We start from the raw sequence: 14,443 nt of genomic DNA on the forward strand, positions 1-14,443 counted from the left end.
CTCCAGACTCCAGAGCCCCACTGCCAGACTCCAAACTCCTACTGACAGACTCCAGATCCAGACTCCCACCGCCAGACTCCAGACTCCAGACTCCCACTGCCAGACTCCAAACTCCTACTGCCAGACTCCAGATCCAGGCTCTAGACACCCACTGCCAGGTTTGACCTTCAGCTGTGCCACTTAATTTTCTTAGTTCTGTCACCTGTCTCCTCACCTGTAAGACGAAGTCAAATGTGGTGCTGCTGAGCACAGTAATTGACATTATTCCAGATAAATTCTTAGAGCAATATCTAGGACAAAAGTATCACACTAAGCTATTATGAACAGGTCTTCCCTCACGTTTAGAAAGTTGAAAAGCTTGGGAAGAGAAAATACCTCTGGGAAAACCTCAAGGAAAGAGGCTCTTCATGCTCTGCTTATGAGATTTTAAATTGGTCTAGTCCTACAGTGTACAGGAGAAGAATATGTTCTTAGTTGTGGGAAAGTGAGGACCGGGAAGAGCGTGTATGCAGACAAATTCTTGATGCTCATGACCGAGAAGCCTGGGAGCCAGGATTCTGGGTGGTGGGAGGCCTTCATGTTTGTGTGTTGGAGAAGAGTGAGCGTCACAGTCACGTTCTCCTAATTAAAAATCATCTCCACAATATCCTCCCATAATAGTGCTACCTTAATGTTACTACTTAAAAGCACATGGCTAATTACGATGCATCTGGCAGCCCTTATCTATAGGAGCAGACATGTGACTATTGTCCCCCTTCCCCACGGGACAGTCCACTCCTTTCTACCTGCCCCACCACTGGTATTAGGTTGATCCCCCAATGATCTCAGGTACGTCTAGTACAGGAGACTGCCCATCTTGTTATATATGTGCTGCCTGTAGCTAAGGGGCCTTGTATGTCCCAAGGCTATAAATTGGTGAAAGAATACAATCTCTCTCTCTCTCTCTCTCTCTCTCTCTCTCTCTCTCTCTCTCTCTCTCTCTCTCTCTCTCTCCTGATCCTGACCCCATGGAAGAGGTGAACACACCATCTTCTCTCTCATGAAACTCATTTGTTTAAAATGTTTATCATTAAAATTAGGCATAATTTAGAAAAGTGACTATTAGTTTGTTTCAAATTGTTTCAGTATTTTCCTTTAAATTCAGTATACATACTTCTTTTCATCTAAACATCAGAGAAACTAAAGAAATTTGAGAGAGCTCATTTAATTTTCCATTAGCAAAATTTAAGCTAAGGATTCTAATCCTTGTTGTTAACCACTAAAGAAGTTTCGGAGAATGTGTGAAATGTTTTGATTTGATTAAAAGAGAGAAGTGAAGCAGCTCAACTGTGAAGAGCTCATTTCAATTTCTGTATAGGTGCAGGATAGCTTTAGTAATTAAGATGAAAAGTGTCGAGTCACATTAATCAACTTGGGATGCATTCAGAGCTTCTCTAGGAGTGAACTAAAATTCCATGCTACGAATGAAAACTTCACAGTATTACTCTAATGTTGTAAGAAATAAGTATTAAGATCTAAATTTTACAGAAAGAAAAGCAAGGGAAAATTAGGACTTTTTCACCTCCAATAGAAAACTGGAAGCGGATGAAAAAACACAATTAGTCTTCCTGTTTGGGTATCCTTTTGTCATCTCATTCACTGTCATTGACTGAATTTCAGCTCCAGCATCCCAATGGGACAGAGGAGAACTGCCTGGTAGGTTTATGAGGAGCAGCTGGTGGTCAGGAGCCCAGTGCATCACCCGCTTTGCCACCAGGCCTCCCTTCTTGGCCATAGCACAAATACATTTTTCCTAAAAAATTTGGATCAGTTTCTATCATCTTATATATTTAATATAACTATTTAATTCTAGATCACACAACCCAATTGTTGAAATTGCTCTGCAGGTTCAGTAACAAAACCAAAGCAAAATATTATTTTCTACTGTATCATTCTCCAAAATGATTTTAAATTTTTATCAACTGCATAACATTGTCAAGAATTAATGGGAAACAATGTTGTTCTAAATGACAACTTGTAACCAGATATCTATTCTAGTAGAAATTAGATTATTAAAAAAAACATTTCATGAAATTAGAAAAAAAATGACAAAAATAATTATAATTTGTGTGTTAAGAAGGAAAATAAAAGATCATTTGCATTGAATTAAATAGGAATAATAGAAGCTTACATAGAAAATTCAAATATCAAATAAAACTTTTAGTAGAGTCCAATAAAAATTAAAACACAAACACTTGAAAACTATGATTTTCCTTTTCCACTGTTTCCTTAGTAGTACAATAATTCCATCTTACCCCAATAACAACTAAGGAAATGGAGATAGATACTTAAGAAAAACTTGAGAAGTTATCTAAAATATCAGAAAAAGAATATTTTCTTAGCTTAAATTACCTCAAATTTTAGCAATTTCTCTTGGAATAAAATAAACTATGGAAGTACAGAAGAAAAAAATAACTTCATTATATATTTCTAGCCCCTGACTGGAACATTCTTCTTACTTTTTCTTTCATTTTCATGGCAAAATTAATTTACCAAGAAGACATTTCCAAGCATCAGAATGAAAATTGGCGACACACAAAAACATAGCAGTCTGAGTGCCCTTGAACACCTCCAGAGATTTCTGCTTATTCTTCCCTCCATGGCAGGAACAATACTTTCTCTGAGAATTGAAGGACGTTTTGCCACTTCCCTATTTTATCACAGAAAGCACCATTCTCTTGTCATCCACAGAACAAAAGAAGGAGAAGATAAGAAGAAGAAAGGAAACAACACAGTTTTAAAAAGAGAACCACATGCATTTGTCATTGTATTAGGTCCAACTTAGAGCGACCCTCTGTACCATGGGACAAAGCACCTCACAGGTCTGCGCCATCCTCCCAATGGTCATGTTTGAGACCAGTGTTGCCACCACTGTGTCAATCCATCTTTTCAAGGGACTTCCTCTTTTTTTCTGCCCATCCTCTTTACCAAGCATGATGTCCTTATCCAGGGATTGGTCTCTCCTGATAAGAGGTCTAAATTGTGTGAGACAAAGTCTTGCCATCCTTGCCTCTAAGGAGCATACCAGCTATACTTCTTCCAAGACAGATCTGTTTGTTCATTGGCAGTCCACGGTACTTTCAAAATTCGTAGCCAGCACCCCAGTTCACATACATAGATTTTATTTTGGTCCTCCTTATTCAATGTCCAACTTTCAAATGACTATGAGGTGATAGAAAATGCTATGATCAGGTTAGGGCCACCTTAAACCTCAGAGTAACATCCTTGCTTTTCAACATGAGGGCTTGTGGAGCAGACTTGCCTAGTGCAACATGTCCTTTGATCTCCCAACCTCTGCTTCCATGAGCACTGAATGTGGACCCATGCAAGATGAATTCCTGAAAACTTCAATTTCTCTCTGTTTATCATGATGCCACCTACTGGCCAGTTCTGAGGATGTTTCATTTTCTTACATTGAGTTGGAATCCACACCGAAGCTACAGGTCTTGTTATTCATCAACAAGTATTTAAAATCTTCTTCACTTTAACCAACCCCAATTGAAACACGCCTTCCTCCAATTCTGATGCCTCATTCTTCTTCATATAAGATAACTTCTCTGTTATTTGCTCAGCAAACAGATTGCATAAGTATGGTGAGAGAATGCAAAACTGTTGCACACCTTTCCTGACTTTAAACCATGAAATATTTCCTCGTTCTGGTCACACAACTCACTTGATCCATGTAGTTTCCCCTTGAGCACCATTAAGTGTTCTAGAATTCCCATTATTCTCAAGACGATCCATAGTTTGCTATCGTCCACAGAGTCAAATGCCTTTGCATAGTCAATGACATACAAGTAAACATTTTCTTATATTCTCTGATTTCTGCCAAGATCCATGTGACATTAGCAATGACATCCCTTGTTCAATGTCCTCTTGGAGCTCTCTGTTAATGTCCTCTACATGTGAAATCAATGATACTGTTCTGTATTTGTTCATTTGTTTGAGTAACCTTTCTTAGGAACGGGTACAAATATAGATAGCTTTCAGTCTGTTGGCCAAGTATCTGTCTTCTGAATTACTTGGCAAGGATGAATGAGTGCTTACAGACATGGAAAATGTAAAGCCAACATCGTCAAGCCTTGGGGACCTTCATTTACTGCTGGGGCACAATTCAAAATGAGATAAAACAGCTGCCAAAAAATCTAATAATAAAAATAACTTGGAATGTATGAAATATGAATCTAGGAAAATTGAAAGTCATTAAAAATGAAATGGGACACATAAAGATAAATATTCTAGGAGTAAATGAGCTGAAATGGACTGGCATTGGCCATGTTGAATCAGAAAATCATGACTTACTATGTTTGGAATGACATAATAAAGAGAAATGATGTTGCATTTATGTTAAAAAGGACAATACAAGATCTATCTTGAAGTACAATATGAACATCTATGATAGGATAATGTCTATCTGAATACAAGGAAAACCAAATCAATGCAACTATTATTCAAATTTATGCACAGCCATACCAACAACTTCTGTTAGAAACTGATCAAATAACATGCATTGATGATTATTGACAATTGGTATGCAAAAGTGGGAAACAAAGAGAAAGGAACAGTAGCTGGGAAATATGGTCTTAGTAATAGAAACAAAGCTGGTGATCACAATGTAGAATTTTGCAAGACCAATGACTTGTTCATACTTTTTTCAACAGTACAAAGAATGACTAAACAAGTGGACTTTTACAGATAGGTTACAGAGAAATGAAATTCGTTACATCTATGGGAATAAATAATGAAAAAGCTCAATAGCAGCAGCTAAAACTAGCCCATTGGCTGACTGTGGAGCAGACTGTCAATTGCTCATATATAAATTCCGTTTGAAGTGGAAGAAACTGAAAAAAATCCCAAGTCAAAATACAATCTGGGAGGTCTCTGAATTTCAAGAACATGTCAAAACAGATTGGATGCATTAAACACTAATGACAGAAGGCCTGATGAGTTGTGAAATGACATCAAGAACACCATTCATGGGGAAAGCAAATGTCATTCAAAAGAAAAGAAAGAAAGGAAAAAAGATCACAGTGGAAGAGACTCTGAAACTTGCTTTTAATCATAGAGTAGGTAAGGCAAATGGGAGAAATGATTAAGTCAAAGAGCTGAAAATAAAATTTTAAAGGACAGCTTGAGAAGAAAATGTTATAATATAATGTGCAAAGATCTGAAGTTAGAAAACTAAAAACAAGAACATGCACAGCATATCTTAAATTGAAAGAACTAAAGGGGAAAAGCCTCAAGGTGCAAGAGTGAAAGATTCTGTGGGCAAAATATTAAATCACGCAGGAAGCATCAAATGAAGATGAGAGGAATCACCGAGTTAAGGTACCAAAAAGAACTCGTTGACCCTGAATCATGCCAAGAAGTAGCATATAAGCAGGAACCAATGGTACTGAAGAAAGCACTCCACATTGAAAATGTTAGCCAGAAAAATGGCTCCAGGAATTGGTAAAATATCAATGGAAATTTCTCAACAAGCTGAGAAAGCAGTGACTGTACTCTCTTGTGTGTGCAAAAAAATTGGAAGACAGCTACTTGGCCAACTGACTGGACACTTTGCATTTGATATATCTTGTTTCCTCTCTGTCTGAACCTAATGAGGGACTTAATTTCACCATTCAATACATAATGAAACATTGCAGATGTTGCATAGAGTACCCACTTACTTTACTTTGCTGTGGTCCATACTAAGTAATACAAAACCAAGATGTACTTTGACACTTTTTAAAATGGTGGAGTGAGTTTATTTAGATATCAGGGATGCATTTGAATCCACAAAGGAGGGTCATGGATTAAATGAAATCAATCAGCCACACTTTAAAAACTAGATTTTTCATTAGATTCTGCTATGTCCTGTGGTGCCAATTTGAGGATTAAGAGTGTAGGAGTGGAATTTAGCCTGTCAATCTGGAGATAGCCAATGAGATCTCTGTGTGGGCATGGCCTTCTCCTGAGAATTCTGAGAACAGCTGAGTTTCCTCCTTGGAGATAGGAGACACTCCCTCTCTCTGCTCACTCCCTGTGAGACATCCCTGAGGAGAAGCTACATGGACCTACCCTGATGCAGCCGTGGAAGCTGGAGAAGCCACGTGGAGACCCATGCCAGTGCTGAGATGCTTACAACGCCATTAACTCCTAAGACTTTCTACCCACTGGCCTGTGATCGTCCTGCACTCGGTGTCATTACATGTGTTTCATAAGTTCGAAGAGCACTTTATATATTGGTATCAGACATATGGGCTAATATAAAACTTATGGACTTAATCTGGACTGGGTTGGGACTTTTTCTCAATAGCCAACTGCTCTTGTATATGAAATTCTTTCGTATATACATGTGCATGTTTATGAATTTGTTTCTGTAGTCTACCCAGACTAGCACATGTCCATTATTAAAAATAAGCATTCCTAGTAGTAAAACGTAACTCAAACTCAGAGGAAATTAACTTATTCCAGACAAATCATACCAAAAGGATGTAAGGGAATGGACAAGTCACAGAATATCTCATAATTTTAGCTCCTTTTGTCTTTGCTGATCCAGTTCAAGGGTTCTGGTGGCACAGCAGCTGAGCTGCTACACAAAAGATCAAGGCTACAAGCCCACCAGCCACTCTCCAGGAGGAGAAATGCGGCACTGCCCTTTTGCAAAGATGTACTGTCTTGGAAACACATTGGGACACACAATATTTAAAGCATATCCCTTCCTAGAAATTCATGTGAAATTATGGTCTTTCAACTTTAATAAGAGAATCTGGACTCCTTTCTTCACGTTATACAAATAGTGACTTGAAATGCATTATAACCTGAATGTGACAGTGAAATAAGCTTCCAGTATCAACATTATAAGAAACATTTTCAATACCTGGAAGTTTGACACAGATTTCTTAGAATGTGATCGAAAGTGTACTAAGAGAAAGAATGAAAATGTAACTTAATTAAAATGAAGAAGTGCAGCCCTGACAGAATGAGAAGGCAGCCTTGAAACAGAGCATATTTACAAAAGATGTATTCAACAAAGACACTGTATCACGAAAAATGCTAAGCACTTCTGCAAATCAAAAGAAAAAGGCTGACAACTCAATAAAAATAATTTAAACAGTACAAAGGAGAATACTAAAATTATTAATAAGCCTATAAAAAGGGGCTCAACACCATTAATCATCAAGTAAATGCAAATTCAACCACGACATCCCATCCTCATGGTTAAATGAAAAGAATTGATAAAACCAAGTGATAAAAGGATGTATAACTAATTGAAATCTCATACATCTAACAAATGGCACTTTGTAAGATGGTTTATTAGTAGCTACCTGATCTAAACATATCTAGTACCTAGGATACAGTAATTCTGTTTTAGAGTATAGCCTCTGTTCTCATCACCACCAAAAAACCAACCAACCAACAAAACAAACAAACAAACTGTGTGCATCTTCTCACCATAGTATGTGCAACAATTTACAGTAGGGTGATTTGTAATAGCCCAAAGCCGAAAACCCAAATATTCAACAACAATAAATAAATTGTAGTAAATCCATTTGTAGTGTTTGAAAATGAAATTAGAAATTCCAATGAAATTAAAGCCCAGATGGGTGAAAGAATACATCGGGTGGTGTAAGATATGGAATATATAATTTATTAGATATGGAATATGGAATATTATATGGAATATATAATTTGTTATGGGTGCATGAGGGCCGTAGGGTGGGGAAGGAGGGAATAACAAGGAGCTGATATCAAGTGGCTCAAGTAAAGAAAATGTTTTGAAAATGATGATGGCAGTATCTACAAATCTACTTGATGTAACTGATTTTTGGATTGTTATACTGTCTGAGTCATTCATCCATGATTATGAATGATTCTTACAATAAATATGCACTAGAGAGAACCTATTTTCCTCTGCTAAATTTGTTTTACTCCCTTCTAAAATTCTTATCTAGCTACCTTAGCTACATTTGGTCCACATATTGGATGAACTCTCTCTAGGTTACAACGGATTAATAGGAAACCGCTAAAATGGTGTTGATTTGAAATCACGAAGGGCAGATGAGCATACCGATTACAAAGTTGGCCTTCGAGGCTGATTGTCCATACTGTTGCTCAATGTACTTTGGTTTATATGTCACCATGCCAAATAAAGAATTAAACTGAACAGAGCTTGCACATAAGTATAAGAAGTACACTGGATTTCCGAAAACATTCTTCAGCGATGGAAGAAAATCTATAATACAAAGTGAAGTCATTAGGGGACAGTGTCAAAATAAGCAGAAACTACGTGAACCACAAGGTTACATTGCTGAGTTCACCTGTGATATCGCACTCGTCAATTCTGACCCACAGCAACCCTATTAGACAGGGTAGAACTGTCCCTGCGGGTCCTGAGACTGTCACTCTTTATGGAAGTAGAAAGCCTCATTTTCCTCCTGAAGAGTATCTGGTGGCTTCCACCTGTTGATCTTATGGGTAACAGTGCACCTCATTACCACTAAGATACAGATATTCACCCTGTAAGTTATGGGCACACTTCATGGCTGCATGATCCAGGAAGATATTCACTTCTGTAAGCAAAACATAGCCTATGGCGCGAGATGTCAGAGAAAGGAACAGAGTCCTGACTGAAAGGGAGAAAAGCCAAGAGAAAGGAAAACACCCCTTCAATACCCAGCTAAAAGCCATAGGCAGGGCACGAAGCAGTTCAGATTTCTGGTTCCTATTTTCCAATTTGGAGGCACAGTTACAGGGAAAGGAATGCAAAAGTTATTGCCATTTAATATTTGAAAGTGGGCATTAAAATGGGCTTTGAGATTCTCTGTTCTTACCATTCTATACACAGCCAAGCAGAATACCAAGAATTTATATGGACTTTGCTAAAGATTGGTGCTCAAGAGGGCATGTGTGCATTAGACACTTTTTTCTTGGCCATCCATTTTCACATGGAAGGAATTCACTCGAGGAATGCTTGCATTTCTGGTCTTTTGCCTCATGACACGGCCACTCAGTTGATTGTTTGGGGATGGGGGGTGTATTAGTTCACACTTTTTAATGGATACTTCTCAATCTGGCAAAGGGCAAAAACCTTTAAGTCTCGCTGTTTCCTTGTCTATTCTCCTAGGCAAACTAGAGGCAGGGATCCCAGCTAGGGGCAATTGCTTTCTACACTGAGGTGGCATAAGGATGGAGATGTTAATAGGGAATGTAATCCAGACTATTTATCATGATCTTCAATCAGTTTTCTAGCCATAAAACTGACTGATCTCTGTGTCTGTCCTCTATGGATCCGGTTCCTCATTTTGTTCAGAATACACACAAGGGATCAGTTTACTATTGTCCACGCCCTTCCTTCCCCAAAATGCCCACGGGAAAACGGAAAGATCTTCAAAATCATAGAGAATCTGACTCACCTCTTGCCATTTCTATTATGTTTGTTTTTTCTCCACAGGGTGGTCGGTAGTCTGTGATGAACTTGGATTCCTCAGAGGAGGAATGACAATTTTCTTGACCACAACATCTCGGTAGAGTCTTTGGTAAAAACCAGAAAGGCACAGCTGCCAGAAGACTTACCATTCCTGCTATTAGATAACCAAGCCACCAGGCCCCTACCCACTGGGGATCCTTGGAAGTCATAGTTACATGATCTGAAAGACAAGGAGGAGGGCTTAAGTAATAGATGTTGGCAGAGTGACCACGTTGAAAAAAGTCTTGTCCCTTTTTAATCACAAGACTGGCTCCATTGTGCCCAAACCCTCATAATTCACACATGATCCTTTTGCTCTGCTGCAGTGGTTCTCAACCTTCTGAATGCTGTCACCCTTTAATACAGGGTCACGGTTGGGTGACCCCCCCAATCATAAAATTATTTTTGCTGCTACATCATAACTCTCATTTTGCTACTGTTATGAATTGGGAGACCCCTGTGAAAGGGTTGTTTGACCCCCTAAAGGGGCCGTGACCCACAGGTTGAGAACTGCTGCTCTACTCTAAACTTATTTCCCTTGGTGGCTGAAGGACAAGGTGTGATTCTGGCAAATGAGGTTTTCTCCTTTTGCTCTTTGGACTAAATATGTAAAGTCTAACTACCGGAAGAAACGTCATGACTTTCACTTGGCAGTTCTGCAGAAGGGTCCTTAGCCCCGGTGCTTGAGGAAGACAATAGGTGTGGCAGAACTAACTATGAGACCCCAAAGCTCTTAAACCAACTACTCAAGATGACCTCTACTTTTATCTGATCTACATGTTGAACATGGAACATTTTGCATGAAGAAAGGGCTATCCTTGCACCTTCCTCTGACTCACATCTAGAACAGTCTACTCCTGGCACCAGAGAAGGGCAGCTAACTGTAAGATTAGCAGTTCCAAGCCCCCCTCTTGCCTCCCCATCAGCTACTCTGGTAAATCCACAGGGGCTGTTCTACCCAGTCATACGGGGTCATTGCAAGTCAATCGACTTGATGACACTGAATTTAATCTGGAAAAGCTCAAGAGTTATTGAAGTTAAATCAGGAGAATATTGTTTACTTAAGGGTGGTTAATAAAACTTTAGTGCTATTCTAGGCCTGAAGCAAGATATATTTATATAGATGAAGCCTTGACATCTTAATCATAATTAAAAACATATTTTAATATCATTTCTAATTTGACTAAATTATAAGCATTAACAAAGATTTTTAAACCAATTTTTTTCCTGTATGCTTTTCGGTTGTCATCGATACAATTCTGCCTCATGCTAGTTCTTATATGTAAAGTACAATTGTTCCATAGGATTTTCAAGGATGTGATCTTTTGGAAGTTGATCACCAAGTCTCTCTTTTGAGGTACCTTTGAGGGTTTCCAACCACCAAACTTTCAGTTAGTGGTGAAACCTTTAACTGTTTCTACCATGCAGGTACAACCTTAACCATTTGCACACCCTTTTAAAGAATCTATACAGCATATCACTTTACAGTTACTTCCAAAACTCTCCATGAGACCAGCACAATAGGCAGAAGTCGTTGGACCAAAACAAAACTCACTGCCATCAAGTGGTGCAGTGGTTATGAGTTGGGCTGCTAACTGAAAGGTCAACAGCTGTTCTGAGGAAGACAGGGCTTTCTACTCTCATAAAGATCACAGTATCAGAAACTCATGGACTGGGCTCCACAGAGTAAGTATGGTCTGAATTACAATAGAATTCTGCTCAGTAAATTGTTTATACTAGTTTATCATTGCATATTAATTACTTCCCCTTCACAATTCCCTCTGACTCACTCTCCCTATACTTTCTTATTCTGTATCAATTTTGAAGTCTGAATTTTTATTTTATCAAGTCAATGAATTTTATTTAGTGTACTATAACACAACCTGGCCTAAATACATTTTAAAATGCATGAACACATAAATGAAGGAATGCAATATTTAAGATTATCTTGAACCTTATTTATTTTTTTAAAAAAAGAAACACTAGTATAGAAGTTTCTATATTCTGTTCTAAAATTATTTCAAACTGTAATTGTGAAATTATTTGTGAATAAAAATTATTTGTTTTGAACTGCCTTCCAGGGTTTCCTTTAAAAAAGATAAATATCTGTTTCTAGAAGGTTAAACTCAGAGGAAAGAAATGGAATTATGAAAAAATCAGGTTCCCTCTCTCCCCATATTTCCAACACAAGTATTCTTTGACACATTTTAATTGTAGTTAGGAGTTCTCAAACAAACAAAACTAAGTACACTGCAATGGAGTCAATATAGACTCATAGTGCCCTTATAAGGCAGGATAAAACTGTCCCTGCGAGTTTCTGAAACTATTGACTCTTTTTTATGTTTTGCTTTTTAATTATTTTACTATTGACTCTTTATGGGAGTAGAAAACTCTGTTTTTCTCTGAAGGAGCCACTGGTGACTTCTAACTGCTGACCCTGTAGATCATAGGCCATCTTATAGCCACTATGCTGCCAGGGCTCCCTAAATAAAATATTTTAGCTGCATGGTAAGGAGAAGAAGGAAGAAGAGGAGGAGGAGAAGAAAGAGGAGGAAGAGGAGGAGGAGGAGGAGGAGGAGGAGGAAGAGGAGGAAGAGGAGGAGAAGGAGGAGGAGGAAGAGAAGGAGGAGAAGGAGGAGGAGGAAGAGAAGGAGGAGAAGGAGGAGGAGGAGGAAGAGGAGGAAGAGGAGGAGGAGAAGGAGGGGGGGAAGAGGAGGAGGAGAAGGAGGAGGAGGAATAGAAGGAGGAGAAGGAGGAGAAAGAGGAGGAGGAGGAAGAGGAGGAAGAGAAGGAGGAGAAGGAGGAGGAGGAAGAGGAGGAGGAGAAGGAAGAGGAGGAAGAGGAGGAGGAGGAGGAAGAGGAGGAAGAGGAGGAGGAGGAGGAGGAGGAAGAGGAGGAGGAGGAGGAGGAAGAGGAGGAGGAGAAGGAGGAGGAGGAAGAGGAGGAGGAGGAGGAAGAGGAGGAAGAGGAGGAGGAGAAGGAGGAGGAGGAAGAGGAGGAGGAGAAGGAGGAGGAGGAAGAGAAGGAGGAGAAGGAGGAGGAGGAAGAGGAGGAGGAGAAGGAGGAGGAGGAAGAGGAGGAAGAGGAGGAGGAGAAGGAGGAGGAGGAAGAGGAGGAGGAGAAGGAGGAGGAGGAAGAGGAGGAGGAGAAGGAAGAGGAGGAGGGGGAGGAAGAGGAGAAAGAGGAGGAGGAGAAGGAGGAGGAGGAAGAGGAGGAAGAGGAGGAGGAGAAGGAGGAGGAGGAAGAGGAGGAGGAGAAGGAGGAGGAGGAAGAGGAGGAGGAGGAGAGGAAGAGGAGGAAGAGGAGGAGGAGGAGAGGAGGAAGAGGAGGAGAAGGAAGAGGAGGAAGAGGAGGAGGAGGAGGAAGAGGAGGAAGAGGAGGAGGAGGAGGAGGAGGAGGAAGAGGAGGAGGAGAAGGAGGAGGAGGAAGAGGAGGAGGAGGAGGAAGAGGAGGAAGAGGAGGAGGAGAAGGAGGAGGAGGAAGAGGAGGAGGAGAAGGAGGAGGAGGAAGAGAAGGAGGAGAAGGAGGAGGAGGAAGAGGAGGAGGAGAAGGAGGAGGAAGAGGAAGAGGAGGAGGAGAAGGAGGAGGAGGAAGAGGAGGAGGAGGAGGAGGAGGAGGAAGAGGAGGAGGGGGAGGAAGAGGAGGAGGCCGGCGGCTCGCGGCGGCGCCGGCGGCGGCGTGCCTCGCCGGCGGCGCCTTCCGGCTTGCGTCGCGGCCGTGCGTCCGGTCTGCGGCGCGTCGGCGGCGCTCGGCGGCGTCGGCGGGTCGGCTGGCGTCGTCCTCGGCTGCTGCGCGCGGCTGCTGCGTCTCGTGCTGGCTCCGCGGCCGGTCTCTCCTGCGTCGTCGGCTGCGCTCGGCGGCTGCGCGGCGTCGGTCGCGGCGTCCGCGTCGTCGCCGGCTGCGGCTGCCGGCGTGCGGCGCGCCGCGGCCGCGGCCTCGTCGTCTTCCTGCGTGCGTCGCCGTCGTCTGCGGCGCCTGCTGTCGTGCGCCGTCGGCGGCTGCCGCGTCCTCTGCCGCGGCGTCTTCGCCTGCTGCTGTCCGCCGTCTGCGGCGCCGTCTGCGCCTGCGGCGTCGGCCGCTGCGGCTTCCGCTGCTGCGGCGCCGGCGTCTGCGGCCCCTGCGGCGGCTGCCGCGGCTCGCTCCGGCTTCTTCGGCCGCGGCGGCGCGCTGCTGCCTGGTCGCGCTTCGCGTGTCTGCCTCGTGCGGCTTCGCTTCTGCCGTCTGCGTCTTCGTCCCGCGTGCGGCGGCGCGGCGGCCGCGGCTTCGCGGCTCGGCGCCGTGCGAGCTGCTGCCGCGTCTGCGTGCGCTCGTCTGTGCGGCTGCCGCTTCGGCTTCTCCTGCGTCGTGCGGCGGTCCGCGGCGCCTGCTGCCTCGCTCGCGGCTGTCTCCTTCTGTCCGGTCGGCGTGCTCCGCGGCTGCCTCTGTCGTCGTCGCCCGCGTCGACGCCGCTGCGGCGTCGCCTCGTCTGCGGCTGCCAGCGGCCGTCTGCGCCGTGCTGCGTCTGCTCGTGCCTGCGGCGTCCGTCTGCTTCGTCGTCCGGTCTGCGCGGCGTGCTTCCGTCGGCCGGCTGCCTCGCGTCGTGCTTGCGCCTGCGGCTTCGCCGCGTCTGCTGCGCCCTGCCGGCTCTTCGTCGGCTTGCCGCTGCCGTCGTGCTCCTTCGTCGGCTTCCTCGGCGGCCTCGCTTCTGCTCCTGCTGCGTCGGCCCGCGGCGGCTGCGCCCGGCGTCTGCTCGGCCGCGTCTGCTTCCCTCGTCGGCGTCTGCCCGCGTCTGCGCGCCTTCTGCTGTCTCTTCTCGTGCGGCGTCGTCTTCGGCGCTGCCGCGGCGTCTCGGCTGCGGCGTCGCGCGTCGGCCGCGTCGGCGTCGCTGCCGGCTTCTCTTCGGCCGCGTCTCGGCTTCTGCTGCGTCGGCGCTGCGCTTCCGTCGCTTCTTCGGCTCCGTTCGTCTCTGCCTGC

General features: G+C 43.3%; 1 protein-coding gene across 3 annotated transcripts in view; it reads right to left on the reverse strand.

Moving 5' to 3' along the window:
• SLCO1C1 (solute carrier organic anion transporter family member 1C1) overlaps positions 1–14,443 on the reverse strand; it is a 61,577-nt gene that overhangs the window by 25,212 nt on the left and 21,922 nt on the right. For all 3 annotated transcript variants that reach the window (XM_075553064.1, XM_075553063.1, XM_075553062.1), the window contains 2 exons: positions 9,438–9,671; positions 8,093–8,257 (listed from right to left, as the gene is read on the reverse strand). In XM_075553064.1, the coding sequence (XP_075409179.1) occupies positions 8,093–8,257; positions 9,438–9,671 (399 nt within the window). The remainder of the gene's footprint in view (positions 1–8,092; positions 8,258–9,437; positions 9,672–14,443) is intronic.

This window comes from Tenrec ecaudatus, chromosome 6 (genome assembly GCF_050624435.1).
Source record: "Tenrec ecaudatus isolate mTenEca1 chromosome 6, mTenEca1.hap1, whole genome shotgun sequence".
In the NCBI taxonomy this organism is placed as follows: Eukaryota; Metazoa; Chordata; class Mammalia; order Afrosoricida; family Tenrecidae; genus Tenrec; species Tenrec ecaudatus.